Genomic DNA, 22147 nt, shown 5'->3' on the forward strand with positions numbered 1-22147 from the left:
CTCAGCTCTGCCCCTGCCTGCAGACACGTGTCGGGCCCGTCGCTTTGGGGGGGGGAATCTGCGCGCTTAATGGGGCGTCGAAAAGCGTCGGGCTCCTTGTCGCCACGGGGCGAGGAAGGGGGGCTGTGCCCCCTTCTTTGACGTCAGCACAACGCATTATAAAAGTGGGGGCGTCGGTGGAGATCCCAGAAGCGAAGATCTGCAGCCGCCAGCGCGAGCGAGGCCAACAGCCGCGATCCCGAGGATCCCAACGAGCAGCAGCAGCAGCAGCAGCGCCGCCACCTCGGCGTCCCGTCCCGCCCTGCCGCGCTCTTCGCCTCCTTTCCCGCTCACTTTCCCCAGGAAGGAGCCGCTCCCTCCGGCTTCGCCAGCATGCTGACCTGCCGCCTCCAGTGCGCCCTCGCCCTGCTCGTCTCGGTCGCCCTGGCGCTGAGCAGCGTGGCCGCCGCCCCCTCGGACCCGAGACTCCGGCAGTTCCTGCAGAAGTCCCTGGCCGCGGCAGCGGGGAAACAGGTAAGGAAGGAACCCAGGAGCCGGAGGAAGGAGGCGAGAAGGGCGCGGGGGGCCCCAGAGTTATAGGGACTGAAGAGAGTCTGGACAGGTGCAGGATCCCTTCTTGGTATCACGACTCAGAAGGAGCAGCAGCTGAAGAGGTGTTGAGTCAAATCGGTAATGTTGAGATAGGCTGCCACTGTCCGTGGAGGGTTCCATATACCTCAACTGTCAATACTCATAAGAACAGAGGGAAAGCCAAGATTGGCTAAGTAGGGCAACAGCCGTCTCCCAGTAACAGCTTTTGAGAGGTAGACTGTCTCTGAACCTGGAGGTTCCATTTTTGTTCTATTTTATTTTAGCTATTGTGGCTATAGGCCATGGCTTGATGCAGACAAAGGCATCTGGTTGTCCACTGTGAGAAAGGATGCTGGAACAGATCGTCTTATAATTCAAACATCTCCTCCTCCCTGAATTGATCTAACCCCAGTTTGAAGCCATCTGTGCCACTGAGCCCTTAGGATAATTGGAAAGGGTGAGAGCGACCCCCAGTCATGTTTGACCCCAGTACCTCTCTCCCTACAAAGCAACCTCTTTTGAAATGCCAGGAGCAGGAGAAGAGTGCCTCTGAGCATGTAAAAGCACTAACTTCAGTCTGGTCCAGAGCCTGTTTTAAAATTCATATTAGAAAATGAAGACCCGTGAAATCACCATTTTAGTAGCTGCGTTTTGATTACTTGATCATAGACAATATAAGACTTTAACGTGTTTTTTTTTTTTTAAAGAAAGAATATTTTAAAACTGTGTGGATTTATGAATTGCCTTTCTCTGAAAGAGGCATTCGTGGTAACATGAAAAAAAACAAAACAAAATGAAAAGGACCAAAAAATCAACAACCCATGAATAAGGATGTTGTCCTGGGTGCTTCCAAGTGTAGACTTAGTATTGTAAATTGCCGCGCTGGGCTCCTGCTGGGAGGAAGGGTGGGATATAAATCAAACAATAAACAAACAAACAAATAATTAATAAATGAGTGTTCAGATATCAGAAATGAGTCATTGGCGGCAGCTTTTTTTTTTAACTTATAAGATTTCCCCCAGAAATGGTAAATCTGGATTAAAGGAGGAGGAGGGGAATACAGGTTGGCATTTTGAGGGCAACATTGTGTAGACTCTGATACCAATTTGCAGTCATGTGGAGCACTGATCTCCCAGCAGACCCCTGGCTGGAAGCACCCCTACATTCACTTACCTGGAGTAAGTCTGGTTGCATTCATAGGGACTCCCTTCTGATTTGAGTAGGCAAGCACAGGCTTGTGCTGGGAAAGTGCTGAAGAGCCCAGCTCCATGCAAACAAAGGCAGTAAACACAAGCAGCCCAAACTTTAAAAAATGGGAATGGTCTGCCTTCAAGTCCGACTTATGGTGACTCTATGAAGAGGGTTTTCATGCTAAGCGGTATTCAGAGGGGGTTTACCATTGCCTCCCTCTGAGGCTGAGAGGCAGTGACTGGCCCAAGGTCACCCAGTGAGCTCCATGGCTGTGTGGGGATTTGAACCCTGGTCTCCCAGGTTGTAGTCCAACCTTCTAACCACTACGGCAGCTAGCCTCAAATCCAAGCACTCCATAATTCAAATTAATCCAACACATTGAAATGTCTTCAGTATGAATTCTCCTTTGGGCGTGGCGAGATCCCTGTTAGAGACAACTCGGAGACAGGTGTTTTTTTCTCCCTGACATGTGTCTGGGAGACCCACCTCACACAAAGGCCCCGCGATTTGCTCTGCCTGCGTGCATGTGTGCATGCATTGGGTGTGTCTCAGGCTAAACCCTGGCTCGGGAAAGGACTGAGCATCTGCAGAACACCCTCAGCTTCTCTTTGTAGGGCTGGGGAAAGGCTCCTGCCTGGAACTGTGGACAGCTGCTGCCAGCCAGTGTGGGCACTACTGAGCTAGACAGACCAATGCTCTGATTTGGGGTAAGGCAGCTTTCTCACGTTCCTAATATCATCAGGGTGCGTCTTTACGTGTGCACCCTCCACTTTCTCTGTCCACAGTGTGCATGTGATTAAGTAGGGATTTGTCCATCACAGCTCACACCACTGTTGACTCGTAGTTATCCTGTGCAGTACCACAGGACTCTATTGCTGTGAAACCTATTGGCACCATAACTTAGAACATCAAGATTCAGAGGCAGCACACTCCTGAATGCCAGCTGCAGGAGGATGACTGCTGCCCCAGGACCATCCAGATGAAAACAGGGTGCTGAGCACGACTGGACCTGGGGCCATCTGGATGCAAAGCAGAAGCTGTACCCTTGACTACAGCCCCTCCCCTGGAGAGCTGCTGCATGACAGTGTGGACAATATTAATTTATTGATTGATTGATTTATATCCCGCCCTTCCTCCCAGCAGGAGCCCAGAGCAGCAAACAGAAATGCTAAAAACACTTTAAAACATAATAAAAATAGACCTTAAAATACATTAAAACAAAACAATGTTAAAACATTTTTTTAAAAAAGCTTTAAATACATCTTTTTAAAAAAGGGTTAAAACATATTATTAAAAAAACACATATTAACAAGCAATTCTAACACAGACGCAGACTGTGGAGCAAGATGGACCAGTGGTCTGACTCAATATAAGGCAGCCTCCTATGTTCTTAATTTTATTATTATAAAATTCACAATTTAAAAAATTACAACAAAGAGGTGCTTACGGTGTTCATTATTTTATTTTTTTAAAAAATTATCGCATTTTTACCGGCAGGGAGGCAGGGAGGAACTTATGGGATTTTTTTTGCCTCTGCTGCCCAAAACTCAACTAGCTCTGGATACTATACATTTGGACTTGGTGGGGTTGGTGAATGGATGGGTGGGAATGGGTGCTCTTTGCTGTTCCACTTCAGGCAGCACAATGCCTTGGGCTGGTCCTGAGCACTGCGGTTTTTCCCACAGTGTTTTTATCAGTTTCAGAAATATAAATAAATACATGTTCGGCTAGTACAATTCCCCTTGACTTTCCTAACAAGAGAAAGCATTTTAATGCTATCATCCAGTCCTCTGTCACAACCACAGCATCCTTTATATCAGCTAGGGGACCAGCCAGGGCTCATAGACGTTGATGTGGAGCTCTCCAGGGTGCTGAAAATGATCTCGCTACAACAGCTCTGCCTAACCAGGTTTACTCTGAAGGAAGCCCTGTTGAGTTTGTTTGCATCCTAGCAAGTGTGCTTACATTGAAGCCTTAGGGAAGTTACCAGAGGGATGTTGTGTTGGTCCTGGGATGGCAGCGGTGGTGGTGGTGGAGAACAGGTCAGATTCAAAAACTTGAATCTGAGCTCCTTCTGGGAGAAAGGGCAAGATATAAATTAAACAAGCAAGCAAATTCTTGTAAGATCACAATGTTTCAAGGGCCAGCCATGTGGCTAGCACTGGAAGGTAGGAAGCTGCCTTCTACCAACCGTTGGTTCATCTAGCTCAGAATTGCCGACACGGATTGGCAGCATCCCTCCAGGGTTTCAGGAGGGCTCTTTCCCAGTTCTTCTTGAGAACTGAACCTCGGACCTTTGGCATGCAAAACATGTGCTCTGCCGGTGAGCCAAGCAAACATTTGAGTAGCACAAAATGATTCGATACAATAGCGAGCATTTGAGAGGCACAGAACACTTCCTAAATGTGCCCGTCTGATAATGGAGTTCCTGAGAACATCTTTCAGATCTTCCCTGTCTTGCTCACTGAAAATCTCCATCAGCATAAAGAGCTGGTTGACACATGCTAAGATCCACCACTCCGAGTGGATCCAGATGGCTGCTTCCTTTCCCCTTTCATTATTTATTATTTATTTATTATATTTATACCCCGCCTTTCTTTTCATCGTAGAAACCCAAGGCGGCTTACATAGAATCATAGAACAGTAGAGTAAGGGCCTATAAAACCATCAAGTCCAACCCCCTGCTCAATGCAGGAATCCAAATCAAAGCATTCCTGACAGATGGCTGTCCAGCTGCCTCTTGAATGTGTCCAGTGTTGGAGAGCCCACTACCTCTCTAGGTGATTGGTTCCGTTATCGTATGGCTCTAACTGTTAGGAAGTTTTTCCTGATGTCCAGTTGAAATCTGGCTTCCTGCAACTTGAGCCTATTATTCTGTGTCCTGCACTCTGGGACGATCGAGAAGAGATCCCGGCCCTCCTCGATGTGACAACCTTTCATATACTTGAAGAGTGCTGTCATATCTCCCCTCAGTCTTCTGTTCTTCAGGCTAAACCTGCCCAGTTCTTTCAGTCTCTCCTCATAGGGCTTTGTTCCCACATATGGTTCCCAGGCAGTCTCCCAGACCTGACCCTGCTTAGCTCCAGCAGGGTGCTGGCCTCATGTGCCTTCAGATCATAGCCTGGCTGCTGGCCTTCTGCAGTAACTACATGGTGACATACATTTGGGACTGGTCAATGAAGGGACGGAGGAATGGTGAGCACTGGCACTGCCACACTGCCAACAGGTCATCAAAATTCTCCTTGTGGAAAATGTGATGGCCTCAGAGTCCATTATGTGACAGAGCACCCTGGATGAGCCTGCCCAATGCTGGTCCTCCTGTGGGTGGTAGTCACTTGGCAGATCTAAATCCACCTCTGTTCATTGGATCAGTTACTGTATGGAGCACAGCTCCTTCTCCAAATAACTGTTCTGTGGAAACCTGGTGGAGGGGATATGAAAGAACATGAGATGAAATCATAAGATTCGCTTGGTGGGTCAGACAAAAGTTCATGTAGTCCAGCATTATTTTAATTTCAGCTTCCAGATGCCCCCAGAAAACATAGAAGCAAAGCACTTACACCCTTCCCCTGTTGTTTGTCCTCCCACTTCATCTGCTACTCAGGTAGAGTGCCTCTACACATGGAGGCTCCATTTAGCTATCATGTTCAATAGTTGTTGGAAGACTTGTCCTACATAGGAACCTTCTACTGAGTCAGATCATTGGTCCATCTAGCTCAATGCTGTCAACATTAACTGGCAGCAGCTCTCCAGGATTTCAGGCAGGGCTCTCTCCCAGTCCTGCTGGGAGATGCTGGGGACCGAACCTGGCACCTTCTGCATGCAAAGTAGCTCTTCCACAACTGAGCTATGGCCTCAGTAGGAGCACATGAAACTGTGTTGTACCAAGTAATTTAATTGTTTCATCTCGCTCAGTAGATGGCAGCAGCTCTCCAGGGTGTCAGGCAGAAAAAGGATCTTTAGCCCTACCTGAAGATGCCAGGGATTGAGCATGGGGCCTTTTGTGTGCAAATCAGATGCTCTGCCATTGAGTGACGGCAGTTTCCCAAGCAGAGATGCTCCCCAAACAGGGGATGAAGGCAATAGCTATTGCTGTTGTGGATGAACAGCTATGAATACAACAGCCATGGTACTTCACTACTATCAGAGATAGCATAGGAATTTCATTTATGGCGTAACTGTATACTTCATAAAATAGTATATAATTTGATGCTTATACAGGCCATGTGCTGTTTCCACATAGGGATTTGTTTTATATTTTACTGTCAACATTAATACCACTTTCCACCGCAATGATATTCTTTCCTAGTAGAGATTTTGTCATATTTGAAGTGCCCCATAAGTCATTCTTCATCTCCACAGCCATAAGCAGATGTTTACAATGTATGGGGAGTTTGGACTTTGATACAAATTTTGATTTAGGAATGAGAGGCATTTGAAAAAAAGAGAGCTGAGAACGGGGTGGCTAACCTTTGACCTTTGCTAGATGTTGCTAGACTCTAGCTCCCACCATCCCTGACCACTGGCCATGCTGGCTGGGGCTGATGGGGGTTGGAGTCCAACAACAGGGGGGGGGCAGAGGTTACCTGCCCTTTGCTTACAACAATAGCAGATAAATATGTTAAGTAATTAGCCACTGATAGACCTAGGCTGCTTTCACACATGGGGCTGATTGCGTTAGTTTAACGGATTTAAAAGGTAGCGCTTCTGTCCCAATTTCTAAAATTCCTTTCATACTGCAGTACCTCTTGCGTTAAGGACCAGCAGCTTTTTCAGCTAATATACCAGCATTTTGCGCAATGGCCTTTCACACAGCTGCAATGAAGAGCAGCTTCTTTTCGCCCCTCACCCATTATACACATGCACACAGTATTTCCCTCATAATTCACTGCTTGAGTTAGTGTCTGGACACAGGGGCGTATATAGGAAAATGCTGCTATCCATGTCTACGCCAGACTACCAGTACAATTTTTGTCAGGCGAAAAAAAGTGCGCGCCTAACTGGCGGGAATGCATTGCCTGCTGGGATGCCTGTCACATTAGCGGCTGCAGCGAGAGCAGAACTGCACTTTTCCAGGTTCCCAAGCTTGCCAACGGATTATTTCTGCTATTATTTATCACAGAAATTAGTGCTAAACTTGCACTATATTCCATTAGAATGCCGAAACTAGCTTGTATGTTGTGTGAAAGGTCAAATACAATGCGCAAATTGCCAGGTAAGAAATTGTCAGAGTAAAGGAATGACATGCAGTGTGAAACCAGCCCTATCCTCCAGTTCACACATGCAGCCTCTGCTTGTCTAGTTTAGGGACAAATCAAGAGATGTGGAAATCAAGAGATGTGGCATTCCACTGATGAACTACAGCTGCCATTCTAAGGCTTGGTAGTCCTTGTAGGCCAGAGTGGGGAACCTCTTGGCGGTAGCTCAGTTGTGCCCCCCCTCTCATTGGCTCTGCTCTGTGCCCTCCTTGAGTGCTTTTGCCTGGATGGAATGAGTCCTTGAATGATGATAATGACTCTTGCTTGCCTAGAGAGACGGATGTGTATTAACCTATGGTATAGGAACCAATGTTTTTTGCATTGCTGGAATGTAGCCTGTTGCACAAAGGTAAGAGTTGCATATGTTGCTCTGCCCACTTTGCCTCTGGCCTTGGCAACAGCTTGCATGTGGCCCTTGGAAGGCTGCTGATGAGGTCTTGTGACCTTTGGGCTGCTATTTTGGCCCTCTTCACCTATTCTTTTGTTTTAGATGGACGTTTGTCCAGGGAGGTAGTCAGCTCTGTGTTTTGATGCCTCACACAGTCGGCATCGAATAAGTCCTAATAAGGTCTTTCTCTCTCCCTCTCTTTTTCCCTCTAAAGGAATTGGCCAAGTATTTCCTGGCGGAGTTGCTCTCAGAACCGAGCCAGACGGAAAATGAGGCCCTAGAGTCAGACGATTTGTCCCGTGGCGCTGAGCAAGATGAAGTGAGGCTGGAGCTGGAAAGATCAGCCAACTTGAACCCAGCTCTGGGACCCCGAGAACGCAAAGCCGGATGCAAGAACTTCTTCTGGAAGACGTTCACATCCTGTTAGCTTGAGAAATCTCTTCCTTTCCTTCCCTTTCCACCTTGAGTCTCTCCTTTTATTTCTCAGTCCCTTCACGCCAGGAGCTGAAGACTGTATTATATAATACATTGTTAAGGTAAAATGAAAAGGAAAAAAAAAAACCCCACACACAGAGAGGAAAAAAACCCAGTTTGATTTTGAAGTTGTTTTAATAAAATATTCAGTTTCAATTGTACACAAGTTCCTTGGGAGTTTGTGATTTCTGACTATTTCTTCATGACACACCAGCCCACCTCCTACATTGCAAGTCACTCTGATGTGCCATTTTTAATTCCTTCTTTCAATAAAGTTTATGTTTCAAAGTGTCATGGTTATACTTTTTCTTTCTTTCTTTTCCTTTCTTTCCACAGAGTTAACACTAAAAAGCAATGCCACAACAAAGGCTTCTAAAATAATCTTGACTGTTGGCTTCTTGAGTTTCTCTGGCCTTAGTAGGACTGAGTCCAGTGCATAATACCAAGGCTCTTCAAAGTAATTTTTTTTTAAAAAAAATGGAAATCTTTTACAGGCCAAGCATATTGTTGAACCCAGCACACCGGATCATGTTGACACTCACCCTTAAGATGCAGGCAGGCAAAAATTAGAAGGGATTTCTAGAATGGTTAGGCATACACTGATATACCAACAAGACATTTTGATAGTGTAATAAACAGATGACACATTGTAGTATACAATACACAGATAGTACATTGACTGTCACCTTAAGATATTACACTTAAGATTCATGCTACTAAGAAGCAGGAAAGTTAGATGTCTGTCTGCATCAATAAAAAGGGATGTTAAGTGTGGTTGAAGCCTAGTGTAGCCTTTCACAACCAGATGTTTTGGACTACAGATCCCATAATTCTTTATCATATTTGGCCATGTTGGCCAGGGCTGATGGGAGCCGTAGTCCAAGACATCTGGAAGGCACCAGGTTGGGGAAGGCTGTTTAGCATATTTGCTAACATGTGCTTCGTTAATTAAATAGGCATTGTTGTTCATTGCTTTGAACATCTTTCATAGTGAATGTATCCAATAAATCCATAAACACACAAGCAAACCATTCTAAAGTCATCTTGAAAATGGATTTAACTAGCATAGAATAGCGAAATAGTTAAATAGAATTTAACAAGCAGAGAATAGCACCATTCATTTGCAAACAGCATAGGCAAGCAGAGAGAATTATTCTTGGTGATTGCACCACAATTTTGGACCTCCCTAGAGTAAGGGATGTGAAGGTATAGAACATAATTCACCAGTGACCTCTACTAGTCAATCTCTGATGGACCATCTTAAGTGCCTTCTGGTTGTGAGGATTTTTGCAAAGAATGCTCAGTGAGGTGGACCTTGGCCTGACCTTGCAAGGTGGTTCTTATGTTCTTTAGCAAAGGTTGCATACACAGGATGCTTCCAGATGGATGTTTATTGTAGGATTGGTGCTGCTTATGCATTCAAGTTTTTCATGCCATCCACATGACGCCATTGGCATAAAAATGCCAGCCTGTATTTCCCCACCTCCATTTAATCTGGATTTACCTTTTCAATGGAAAAGCCAATAACGTTAAAAAGAAGCAACCCTGTTGCCAATAGCCTATTTGCAACATGCAAATGGCCTGTTTTGTGTTATTATGCCCCCATCTGGATGCTCCTAACACAGTTTAGTTATTCCAGTCTTCCTCAACCTGATGCCCTCCAAATGCTTTGGACTAAAATTCCCCTCAGTCCCAGTCAGCATAGTCATACCTGTTGAGAGGTTCTGACTATGCTCTCTTGTTTTGTCAGTTTAAACCATGTTGGTACATTACAAGGAGCTGATGCACTTAAGCAGATGTTAACTTTAAGGCTTTATATTGATTTGTAACTGTTGCTGTCTGCCTCACTTGCTTTGAGAGGGGTGAGGTGCAAGTTGAACCAGATCATGAAATAAGTTAAAAAAAAGTTTTCCAAACAGGTTCTCAAGCAACGTCAGTAAAATCAAACTTGTGTCTAATATAAGTTCTTGAACAATATTTAACAACTCCTCCATGGATTATAAGTATAGATTTCCTCAAATGGCATCAATGCTGAAAGAAAGTTCCCAGCTCTTGAAAAAATAAACTCTCAAGCAAGTTATTCTAGCAGTTAAAGGCACTCATGTCAGTAGAGGATGTGTCCAAATGTCCAGTATCGTGTTGAAAATTTCACTTCCATGATGGATGAATAAAGCATTTTATTCATTTATTCATTTATTAAATTTATATCCCGCCCTTCCTCCCAGAAGGATGTTGGCACTTTCCCATGTTGTACATTGACTGGTGCAGAGATGTATGGTTGTCAGAGTATTTGCTTTGGGTGCAGAAAGTCCCAGGTTCTATCTTCAAGGTATCTAGTTGAAACTTGGGACAAGAAAGGCTTTTCTCTTCCTGAAGCCCTGCAGAGCTATACTGTTGATCAGAGTAGATACAACTGGGCAAGACGGATCAGTGTTCTGACTCATGATAAGGCAGCTTCCTAAGTTCATAAGGTTCCATCTTCAAATATATTTTCCTAATTAAAAGTAGCAAAAGATGCTCCCTTTCTAGAGGATGTGTTCATAATGGACAGCCATTTAGAGATTGTTGTTATTTATGATTATGGATTGAGTTTTTTAGTTGCTTGCGGCACAAAGAAGGTCTCCATGTGACTTGCAAGTATTTAAAGAGCATCATTTCATTGGCGATCACTCGTGGCTGAGTAAGATTGTCTTCCAAGATAAGGTATGCTTGGAAGACACCTGTGCATGAATTTGTTTTATGTGGGGAGATCGGTGCATGATGATCAACACACAATCTTGACAGAAAAAGGCTTTGATCCAATGGCATGGGTACCACAACAACTAGAAGCCTTTTATCTGCTGCAGCCTTCATTCGCCTTCACAGCCATTGTAACGTACGCATTGTTATCCCCCTCCTGTTCTGCCTTTGAGGACTTTCTTGGATCGTTCTTTGTCTGGTTCCTCTCCCTTGACCTTACCACCATGGGTGACCCTGCTGGGAGTACATGACTCCCAACGGCATTGCTCACAGGGTTCATTGGAACACGCAAGCCCACTCACCACTACAAGGTGACGATCCAGCGAGCATAAGCATAGATAAAAGATTATGTTATAATAAAAACTTATAGCAGTTCATAAACTTTCACAGACAATCCCTAATAAAGCAATAGCAAAAGCTTTGTCAAAAGGAGTTCATCAATGACAGCTTAACATTAGACATCTTCATAATCTGCCAAAACGTCCGGGACAGAGGCACATTTTTACCTGGGGCCAAAAAGATGTTAAATTTATTACCTGTCCTTCAACAGAAGATCCCAGGGCAGGTCACAATATAAAATACCTTACTAAAACCTATCAGGAAAGGTTGCAGCATTTGGGGCTTTTTAGTTTAGAGAAAAGGCAAGTAAGAGGAGATATGACTTAGGTGCAGAGCTTGGAAAAGTTACTTTTTTGAACTACAACTCCCATCAGCCCAATCCAGTGGCCATACTGGCTGGGTCTGATGGGAGTTGTGGTTCAAAAAGTAACTTTTCCAAGCTCTGCTTAGGTGTATTAAATTATGCATGGTGTGGAGACAATGAACAGAGAAATGTTTTTCTCTTTCTCTCATAACACTAGAACTCGTGGACACCCAAAGAAGCTGAATGTTGGAAGATGCAGGACACACAAAAGAAAGTACCTTTGCACATAGCTCATAGTTAAACTATGACATTCCCACAGGAAGGAGCAATGGCTTTAAAAGAGGATTAGACAAATTCATGGAGGAAAAGGCTATCAATGGCCATGACGGTTATGCTCCACCTCCTCTGTCCGAGGCAGTATGCATCTGAATGCTGGGAAGCACAAGTGGGGAAAGCGCTGATGTTGCACAGGTCCTGCTTGTGGGTTTCCCAGAGAGGCATCTGGTTGGCAGCTGTGTGAACGGGATGCTGGACTAGATGGGCCCCCTTTGGCCTGAACCAGCAGCCAGGCTCTTCTGATGTTGTTATGGATGGTGAGGGAAAGCCTTGTATGTGCACCATCATTTCCTCCTAAGAAAGGGGAAGCTTGTTTCTTAAACTCCCTCTTTCTGATTCTCTAAGAGCTTTTTACTGTCTCTAGATAAATGGCAACAAATCCCCTCCATGTGCCCGAGGTTAAACAAATAAGCAAGCAAGCAAGCAAACAAGAGCACACACTTATGATTCATTCTTTATTCTGCAATCAGAGCTCAAGCACATTTCCTAGAATAAGCAATTTGTAGAAAAGCATTGGTTTCCTTTGAACAAATTGTTAGGTTCCATATTGGGGTTCACAGGAGTGATACTTGAGATGTAAACTTTTTTTTTTTTGGATGTAAGACTTTTGGAAGCAAGAGATTGAAATAAATGGTGTAGTTACTATTTGGCAATTATGTGCAACAAATATATGCTAGGCCGTTTGCCCAGCATAGTGGAACTCTCTGAGTTTAGTTGCCTGTTGACAATATAACCAGTTAGCAGATTTGCTTCACTGAAGTCCCTTAAGAAAAAGAGAATGAACTGAGGGGAGCCAAGTTAGATGAGATGATTTGCTGAAGCACATTGGTCGGCTCCTTGAAAGTTCAGGCTAAAACCCGAAGTGGATTCCACTGACCCACTGACATGGAGCCCCCAGCCTCTGCTCAGAGCTTGGAAAAGTTACTTTTTTGAACTACAACTCCCATCAGCCCAATCCAGTGGCCATGCTGGCTGAGGCTGATGGGAGTTGTAGTTTTAAAAAAGTAACTTTTCCAAGCTCTGCCTCTGCTGTATTCAACATGGCTCTAAGGCCATTGTTGCACCAGTGCCAAGATCTCTCCAATGTTAGTGCTTTACTGGTTCCCCAGCTGCATTATTGTCATCTGGAGGGGCAGTCTTGTGCTATGGTGCAATAAGAGTGGGACAAAAAAAAGCAGAACATTTGTGGTATGAAAAGTTACAGATTTCAGCAGAGAGCTACGGTACATGCACCAAATGCAAATGAAGCAATATGTCCATCTCAAAACTTTTGCAGGTGCAAACAGTATTGAAAGTGGAATCATGTATAGCTGTCCTGATACCATCATGAGCACACATCATCATGAATGCACAAGAAAAAAAAGGTATTGTGTGTGTGTGAATGTGTGTACACACCTCTCTACATTGTATCTATGGGTGATATTCAACTAAAACGTTACACTAGCGCAACCATTAGCATGAATGCAACAGGATTACCCCCCTCTCCTCCCTCCATATGGCCACACACTATCCCCAAATCTGCTCTGGAGCGTGGGAGGAACCCCCAGAACAGATTTAGCAGGTGCATGGGGGAGGAGAAGGGAAGATTGTTCCACTGCACAAGAAGAAATCTTTGCACTGATGGAACAATCTGCTTAATGCTATGTTGAATACATCCCTATATATACGCACACACAATCAACCAAACAGAAATAAAGAAAAAAAATCTACTCAGTTTATATATCCCATATGATCCCTCTCAGTAAGTATATAGTTAGGTACTCAGGTACCTCATACTGAGTCATGTCACCAGTCCATCTAGCTCTGTATTGTCTCCACCGGCACCTCCTGAAGCTAAGCAGGTCTGGTCTGAGTCTGGATGGGAGACCTCCTGAAAATGCCACAGATGCCACCTTGCATTCCATGATGGAAGAAAACTGGGATGTAAATCTAAGAAAATAAATACTACTTAACTATAGCTTCCTACCACCACCGATAAATAACGTAAAAATGTAGGATGATGATGATGATTAACAACATAAAATGCAGTATTAACAGCAATTTAAAACAAGTTACATTAACAGCTGGAGAGGGTCTAGTATCTCAAGTGTCAAAGGCCATGGTGAAGAGGTGCCTCTTCAGCCTATGACAGAAACTGTACGGTGAAGGTGCCAGACACAACTTTGTGGAGAGGGAATTTCACAACTTAGAGGCAGCCACAAAGAAGGCCCCCTCTCAGGCTGCCACCCACCCCAAACTTACCATCCTACTCTGGAGCTTCTCACAAGGGTTATGAGATCATCTCCTCCCTTGATTTCTTTGTGCTCTGCTAGTGGCCTCCATTCTCGCTGACATCACAATGAACCCAAGCTGTCTTCAGGCAGAAGTCATCAGAAGTCAGCCAGAGCAGCAGCCCCTCAGGAAGGCCCCGTTCCCCAAGGTCTGGGAACTGTCATCTCCTTTCTGGGGGGGGCAGGGTGGAGGGTGGGGCGTAACAAGGAACACTGAAGGACTCCTCCGCCATCTCTCCCATCTCCCGGAATGTCCTTTGGTCTCCCTGAACTGAGGGCCACCCAAGAGAGGGCAAAGCCACCATGTCCCACATGGCTAGCCAGAGTTCTAGAACTCAAGGTCAGTCAAGATGCTAGATCCAAGAAACGTGCCTGAGGCGGAACTCTCAGAAGAATCATGTGAACTGGAAGCTGCAGCTGTTCTCCCAGCGTCCTGCCTCCAACATCTGGACAGCAGCAACTGGAAAGAGCGGATTTCCTGCCTGGAGGCATTTGAGAAGGCCGTGGAAGGAATGGAGAAGAACCAGGTGCCCTGCCAGGCTCTTGTGCGGCTGCTGGATAAAGAACCAGGATGGAACGAGACAAAGCTCCAAGTGATGCAGAAGAAGCTGCACATTGTCGCCCTCATTGCCCAGAGAGGGAACTTCTCCAAAACCTCAGCTCAGTTTGTCCTGGGAAACCTGGTGGACAAGATCGGGGATGTAATCTGTAGCGATGACACCAAGGAAGCTCTGACTGCGGTAGCAGATGCCTGCGGGTTGTCCTGGACGGCAGGGAAGGTCATAGAAGCAGCCTTTTTGCAAGACAGCCCCAGAACGCACTCCGAAACCCTAAACTGGCTGGCTGGTGCCATTAAAGACTTTGGCTTTGGAGGTATGGAGGCCAAAGCCTTTGTCTGCTACATTAAATCTGCCTTGGCTGCTGCCCACCCGGATGAGCGAGCTTCCGCCTTCAACCTCCTGGGAGTGATGTACCTGTATGTCGGAGCCCCGCTAAGGGCCTTTTTTGAGGATGAAAAGCCCTCTCTTCTCTGCCAGATCGATTCAGAGTTTGAGAAAGTAAATGGTCAAAGTCCGCCCCCTCCCATCCGTGGCCGCTGCAAGTTTTGTAGGGATGGCGGGAATGAACAGAGAGGGGGCGATGCTCAGCCCTGCAGGAGAACTGGAGCGGTTGACATTAGCAAGAAGATCTCAACTGAGCTGATGTCCAAGATGCAGGATGCGAGCTGGAAGGTCCGGAAGGAAGGGCTCGAGGAGGTTTCCAGGATCCTCAATGATGTTAGTTCCATCCAGCCCAGCCTTGGGGACCTCCCCATTGCCTTGCAGGCTTGCCTGCATGACTCCAATAAAGCCCTTGTGAAGCAGACCCTCTTTATCCTTCAGCAGCTGGCGAAGGTCATGGGCCCAGGCATCAGGCAACATGTCAAGACTCTGGGAATGTCCATCATCGCCATCTTAAGAGACAGTAAGAGCAGCCTGCGAGCTGCAGCCCTCATGACTGTGGACACCTGGGCGGAGCAAACCGGCATGAAGGAATGGCTGGATGGGGAAGATCTCTCTGCAGATCTGAAGAAGGAGAATTTTTTCCAGAGGCAGGGGCTCCTGGGCTGGCTGGCTGAGAAGCTGCCGTCTTCCAGTTCTGCTCCCAGTGACCTGCTTCGTTGCCTGCCTCACGTCTATGCAGCCTTGGAGGACCGTCATGAGGAAATGCGCACGGTTGCACATGAGGCCCTGCCATTTTTTCTTCTCCAGCTTGGCTTTGAGAGGATGTCTGAAGCTGCCAGCAAACTGAAACCAGCTTCCAAAGAACAGGTGCTCTCTCTGCTGGAGGAAGCCAAAGCTGGCCACCCATCCAAGCCCATCCTCAGTTTTTCCAAGTCACTTTCCAAGCTCCCGAGGGGTAAGTCTTGGCCCAAATCAATCTTGGTTTCTCCCCAGCCGTGCAACTCAGCCTCCTTCTTTACTGAAAATGTAGGATCCAGTGAGGTGGGCTTCGATATCAAAAACGCCAAACCAGAAGGAATTGTCTCCAAGCCCAAGAGACTACTGAATGTGAAGGTGCAGACAAAACTCAGCATGAAGGAAGACACCAGCAAGCTGGGCCCCATTTTCATCATCGTCCCCAAAGCCAAAGAGCAGAGGGCAAAGGATGAGAAGGCTCTGAAGGTGCTGAGGTGGAACTTCAGCACCCCGAGCAGCAAGTATGTGGAGCAGCTGAAGGCTCAGATGTGTGGTTGCCTCTCTAACTGGCTGCAGGAGGAGCTGTTCCACTCCAACTTCCAGCACCACATCAAAGCTCTGACTGTGATGACCAAGCACCTGGAGAGTGAGAAGGACGGGGTCATCAGCTGCCTGGACCTCATCCTGAAATGGCTCAGCCTGCGGCTCTTTGATACCAACACATGGGTGCTGATGAAGACCTTGGAGTACCTCAAAAGGCTCTTCAGTCTCCTGATTGAGGAGAGATACCAGCTGATGGAGAACGAGGCCACCTCCTTCCTTCCCTACCTCCTCCTGAAAATGGGGGGCACTAAAGAGTCCATCCTCAAAGAGGTGCGGGCCATAGTGAAGCAGACCACCCTGATCTACCCAGCTTCCAAGACCTTCTGTTTCCTTCTGGAGGGAGCACAGGCCAAGAATGCCAACCAGCGGGTGGGGTGCTTGAAAGAGCTAGGATGGCTGCTCAAGACACATGGTCCAGAAGTGTGTCAGCCAAACCCCAGCAAAACCCTGAAGACCCTCATCACCTTAACAGGAGATTCAAACAATGCTGTCCATTGTGTGGCCTTAAAGGTCATTGCGATTGCCCGGGATGTTTACGGAGTCGAGGCATTCAAGGCAATCGGGAATATCTCTGACAAACACATGAGCTTATTGGAAGAGAGCATGAAAGAGGCAGCGGCCAAACAAGTCAAGGAAGAAAAAGTGGACACTCAGGTCTTCAACCTGGGTTTTAGGCTGGGGTCATTAGAAGGCTACAGACAAAGCCACGGATCTGGCAGCCACACAGGGGAAGAATATTTGGTTTCCCATATGGAGCAAGCTGGGGGGGAGAATGCGGATGGCATGGCCTTCGGCAAGAGTCCAAAACCAGTTGTAATCATTCCCTGTGGCATGAACCCTGAGCCTCAGGCTGGGAGCAGCATCACCCCCAACATCAATATGATCATCTGCCGTGTAGCCAGTGGCAGCATCAGCACTAGTATTGAGGCACTAGTGCAAATCCGAGAGATTCTAAGGCAGGAGGGCAACGTGGACACCATGTCTGGCCATATCAACCCATTCTTGATAGCAATGCTCCGGCAACTGAAGTTCATCCACCAGCTCCATGTGACAGCGGAGAGGGAGATGAGGAAGGAAAAAGCCATTGAGCTTTACAGCTGTGTCATTTCCAACATGGTCTGCCTCTTCCAGGTGGAAAGCCTCGCCCAGGAAGCTTCTGCTGGGGTGCTGAAGGACCTCATAAACAGCCTCATCACCTTATTGCTGGATGCTCCCATTGAAGAGCTTCAAGAAGGCCAGGGCATTGCCCAGTCTGTCAATCTCTTGATAAACAAGGTGCTGGAGAAATCAGACCATACCAGGCTTCTCAGCTCTTTGCTGCTTCTGCTTCATGAAGGATTGACTGCCCCCACTAATCCCATCGCCTTTTCTGAAATGGTGGCCAAATGCTTGTGGAAAGCCACCAAGTTCCTTCCACTAACCATCAGTAATCTCAATTTGGACCAGCTCCTCCTGGAAGTCCACATCTTCATGAAGGCATTGCCCAAAGAAAAGTTGAAGCAGCACCAGAGCAACTACCCACTCCGGGCACTGAAGACTCTTCTGAACACCCTTTGCAAGCTGAAGGGAGCAGAGATCTTGGACCACCTTGGGCTGATAGAGAACAGAGGTGAGTCTGAGCTTGAGGCCCACCTGTGGAAGGCTGTGAGGCACTTGGTGGAGCAGGCTGACACTGATGGGGACAAGGGCTCTTCGGGCCCAGCTGAGGTCCATGCAAATGATACACTGGCCGCCATTTTCAAGAAGATCAACTCCAAGGAGACTGCCAGGGCAGGCCTTGAGGAACTCTATGAATACAAGGAGAAAAACCCAGAGGCTAACTTGGAACCTTTCTTGAAAAACAGCTCCCTCCTTTTCCGGAGCTATGTCAAGCACGGTTTGGCAGTTATAGGGTCAGAGAGAGAAAGCAAACAGAAGAGCTGTTTTTCTGTAGAAACTGGCTTAGAGTGAGGCTGAAGTTGCATCGCCCGCCCACCTTAAAAAAACATGCTGTCAAGTAAGGAGCTCCAGTTGCAGAAGGTCAATGACTTGGCCAGGTATACTTTTTAATGGCCCTGCCTTTTGAGCCAGCAGATCATTCACAAGGTGAAAAGCTAACCAATAAAATCAACCACCTACCTAAGACACCAGAGGTGCCATAACTGACGTCATTCCTGGGTTATCTGGGGTTGATTGATGGGCTTGTTCCAGAAGTGCCTGGGGGTGATGGCTGTAGGACTCAGCAGCCACAGCTCAGTGGTAGAGCCACATGTGATACATTTATGAAATTCTTCCTTGGTTCAGTCATCACCATCTCCTATGAAAAGGATCTCAGGGAGAAGTCTTTCTCCCTCTCTCATAATACTAGAATCCACGGCCGTCCCTCGAAGCTGAATGTTGGGTGATTCAGGACAGGAAGGAAGTACTTTTTCTCACAGTGCATAGTTAAAACTATGGAATTTGCTCCTGCAAGAGGCAGTGGTGGCCACCAACCAGGATGGCTTTAAAAGAAGATTAGACCCATTCGTGGAGGATAAGGGCATCAGTGGCTACTAGCCATGGTAGCTATGTTTTACCTCCATTGCCGGAGTAGCATGCTACCGAATACCAGTTGCTGGAAACCGTAGGAGGGGAGAGTGCTCTTATGCTCAGGTCCTGCTTGCAGGTTTCATGGGCATCTGGTTGGCCACTGACTGATAACAGGATGTTGGATTAGATGGGCCGCTGGACTCATCCAGCAGCCTGGCTCTCCTTATGATCTTAGGTGGTGTGGATGGAAGGGAAGGAAAGCTGGTGGCACTCAGAACAGCCAATGCTGTACTGAGTGACAAGGGACCGAATCAAAGTCTCACATAGATAAATAGGGCTTAGTAGATCACCTGAATAAATCATGCAAATCTCAGTTTGCATAATTTATTCTGCTTCTGCTAATGATAGGAGGTGGTGGGACACAGAATTAGGGAAGGCCCTTCCCTTTAGGGGAAGGGCTGTAGTGATGGAGCCAATGCTATTCATGTGTAAGGCTCCAGGCTGAACCCCCAGCATGGCCTAGCCAAACCGTCCAGAAATAGCAGAACCTTCCCTCTGTGGCTTGCAACGCACTGTGCTCAGGGCTCTGCAGGTGCCTTTCCAAATGTCTTTACCTGCCCTGTATGTGACATCACGTATGATGTCCGGAGTAGGACAGGTGGGAGTGGCTTGGCCAAAATGGCCTGGTGGGCAACATGGGAAGGTCTCAGGTCCAGAGGCCAGAGTTTTTCCGTCTCTGCCCTGTTTATTTATTTATTACATTTCTACCCCGCCTTTCTTGTCATGCTAGAAACCCAAGGCGGCTTACATATGGTTCCCAGATGGTTTCCCATCCAGGCACTGACCAGATCTGACCCTGCTTAGCTTCAGCAGGGTGCTGCCCTCATGTGCCTTCAAACCATAGACCCAGGAGTTCTACTGTTAGAGCAGAAAAATACTGGCCTGGATTGGGAGTGGGGGTGGGGAGCCTCTGCCCCACAGACCAAACGTGGCCCACCAGGCCTCCCCATTTGGCTTGCATTCTGGAGAATGCAACAGGTGGGGGCGTGTAAGGGAGGGGCTTTAAAGTGGGCCACTTACAGTTCCTTTCCCAGATCCAGGCATGCTCCCTGCCCCTTGCTCAAGGAGGGGAAATTGACTTCCATTCAAGGGAAATGGCTTCTCCTTCCTGCCCGCCTGCCCTTTGGTGCAGGAAGCCCTGCACCTTTCTAGCCGCTAGATGGATCCATGGCTTAACTCCAGCGGAAGGCAGGCTTTTGCATTTGAATGGATTATGTGGGGCACCGAAAGCCCTCCCTTGATGGCTGCATTAAGGAGATAAAGTCATTGACAACAACAATAATGTAACAATAGATGAATGAACAAAAGGAAAGAAGCGGCGGCAAAGCGTGCCTGTACAGCGGTCCCTACCAAGTCCTGGGATCAGAAATGGAACAATGGTGGACTCCCATTCCACAAAGAAAGCCAGCTAGTTTGGAACCCCCAAATCTGGTGGGGGAGAGAGAAATTGGGTTCTTACAGCCTAGCTCCATGGATCCTGCCCATGGGGTCCACTGTCAGTCGGAGTGTCTCCAAGACCGCCAGGCGAGAAAAAATGAGAATGGTATGATACGTCAGGCCTGACCACGCACACAATCTTAGGCACACCTTCGTTTGATTATCAACTTGTGATTTTAAAAAAATGTCTGGTCCACGGGTGGAGATGGGCATAGGTGAGGGACAGGGTTGGAGTGGAGATGGGCGGCTCTTGGTGTGTCAAGTGATGGAGCCCAGATAGAGTTTGGCCAGTTCGGGTGCCAGGGTTTAGTATAGCAGAGGAGGGCCGTGTACCTTCATCAAGAATCTGCTGGGGGCCGCATGCTAGAGGTGCGTATGGCCAAAGGTGAGTGGAACAATGGATATATGCATTTGGGAAAGGGCTGTAGCTCAGTGGTAGAGCGCCTGGTTTGCATGCAGAAGGTCCCAGGTTCAATTCCCAATAGCATCTCCAGATAAGGCTGGGAATGTCCCCAATCTAGAATCCTGTGGAGCTGCTGCCAGTCAGTGTCAAACATACTGAGCTAGATGGACCCATGGGTCTGTCTCAGTATAAGGCAGCTTCCCATGTCCTATATATGTGTATGCACATGCATGCGCACATGCACACACACAGGCAAGCAAGAGGCATTATCACCGTTCAAGGACACACTGAACTAAGGTCAAAGCACTCAAGGAGTCTGTGGAGTTTTGGAGGGATTTTAGGCTCCTCGGAGATGCCAGTGGGGGCATGGCCTCAGGAGAGGGGGGAGAACTGAGGACCAAATGGAGAGAGCTGGGGGGCTCCATTTGGCCCTGGTCCTGTGGTCCTGCCCCCCTGGTGTAGCAGGTAAGGATGGAGCCTCCTGGGGTGAGTAAAAAAGCACATTAATAAATCACCCAGGTTCAAAATACCTGACCTATTAAACTGAGCATCAGATACCAGACACGAGGCCAAAAGTGAAGCCCCTGATGGCCGGCACCTCTAAGCACAGCTTCCCAGGCAATTGCCCTCTTGCCCACCTCCATGAATTCATAAGTCCTGCTCACACATTGCACTGAACACAGGCTCAAGCGGTCTCTACACATGTACATGTCTTGGTGTGATTTGTGCAGCTCAGCTATTATGTACTCTGGTACACAGACTATGCTCATTGAAGGTTACCTGTGGATGACTATGCAAGTGTATGGCCCAACTGTTTGTTCAGGTACACAGACTGTACACGCATGGAATGCAATGTGTGAACTCCCCTATACAAAACTGGCCTTGGCCCTTCAGTACTCTAATGCAATAAGCAGCTTTCTTTTGGGATAAACTGAAAGCGAATTTGGCTTTTAAAACTTTCTTTCTCCTGCAGCCTGACATATTTCCATAACATCTCTTTTTTTTCCTATAGTATAAAAAACATGTTTTTTTCATGACCCCTTCAGCCTTCTTTTACTAAACTTCCCAGCGTTCTTTTGCAAGCATACCTGAGGCGTGGAAAGTATCTGAAAATTCATTAGGCCAGGTAGTTACGAGTCGCAGCCCTGTGTATATTTCCACAAAGAGGCAGTCAAAACCCTCCACAGATTTTTCAAAGCCCTCCACTGCTTGTCAGATACAAAATGCCTCATGCATTGAGGTTGCTATGGACACCTGTAGTATGACAACCTATTACATGGATCATAACGTTCCTACCAAAATCACAGGGGAGACGGAAAAACTCCATGGAATTTTGCTCTTTTGCCGTACACGGGCTATTTGTCTTTGAGAGCGCATGCTTTTTCCAGTGTTCTCAGGGAGACTGAAACAAATAGCTCACAATACAAAATTGTTCATGATGAGGAGGAGAAACTGGATCGAAAGACATTTCTCTCTGTCCTAATATTAAACCACCTTGGGCCATCTAATGAAACTGATTGGCTATAGACTAAGGACAGAGTGAACACTAACATTCGGGGCAATCCAATGAAGCCGAATGGTGGAAAAT

General features: G+C 46.9%; 2 protein-coding genes across 2 annotated transcripts; both read left to right on the forward strand.

Annotated features, from left to right (window-relative positions):
* The first annotated feature begins 372 nt into the window (after positions 1 to 372).
* On the forward strand, positions 373 to 7834 carry SST (somatostatin). The gene is made up of 2 exons (XM_061634537.1): positions 373 to 513; positions 7622 to 7834. Exons 1-2 carry the CDS (start codon positions 373 to 375, stop codon positions 7832 to 7834), a joined length of 354 nt encoding a protein of 117 aa, XP_061490521.1.
* A 5863-nt stretch (positions 7835 to 13697) lies between these two features.
* Positions 13698 to 18101, forward strand: LOC133389727 (cytoskeleton-associated protein 5-like). Its single transcript, XM_061637752.1, has 2 exons — positions 13698 to 13708; positions 14210 to 18101. Exons 1-2 carry the CDS (start codon positions 13698 to 13700, stop codon positions 18099 to 18101), a joined length of 3903 nt encoding a protein of 1300 aa, XP_061493736.1.
* The last annotated feature ends 4046 nt before the right edge of the window (positions 18102 to 22147 follow it).

This window comes from Rhineura floridana, chromosome 7 (assembly GCF_030035675.1).
Source record: "Rhineura floridana isolate rRhiFlo1 chromosome 7, rRhiFlo1.hap2, whole genome shotgun sequence".
In the NCBI taxonomy this organism is placed as follows: Eukaryota; Metazoa; Chordata; class Lepidosauria; order Squamata; family Rhineuridae; genus Rhineura; species Rhineura floridana.

What these genes read in the sequence shown, in the direction of transcription:
- SST (XM_061634537.1), top strand. Translation starts at nt 373, where the DNA reads ATGCTGACCTGCCGCCTCCAGTGCGCCCTCGCCCTGCTCGTCTCGGTC. An exon ending in CCGCGGCAGCGGGGAAACAG is followed by an intron (nt 514 to 7,621) that starts GTAAGGAAGGAA and finishes TTCCCTCTAAAG; the next exon opens with GAATTGGCCAAGTATTTCCT.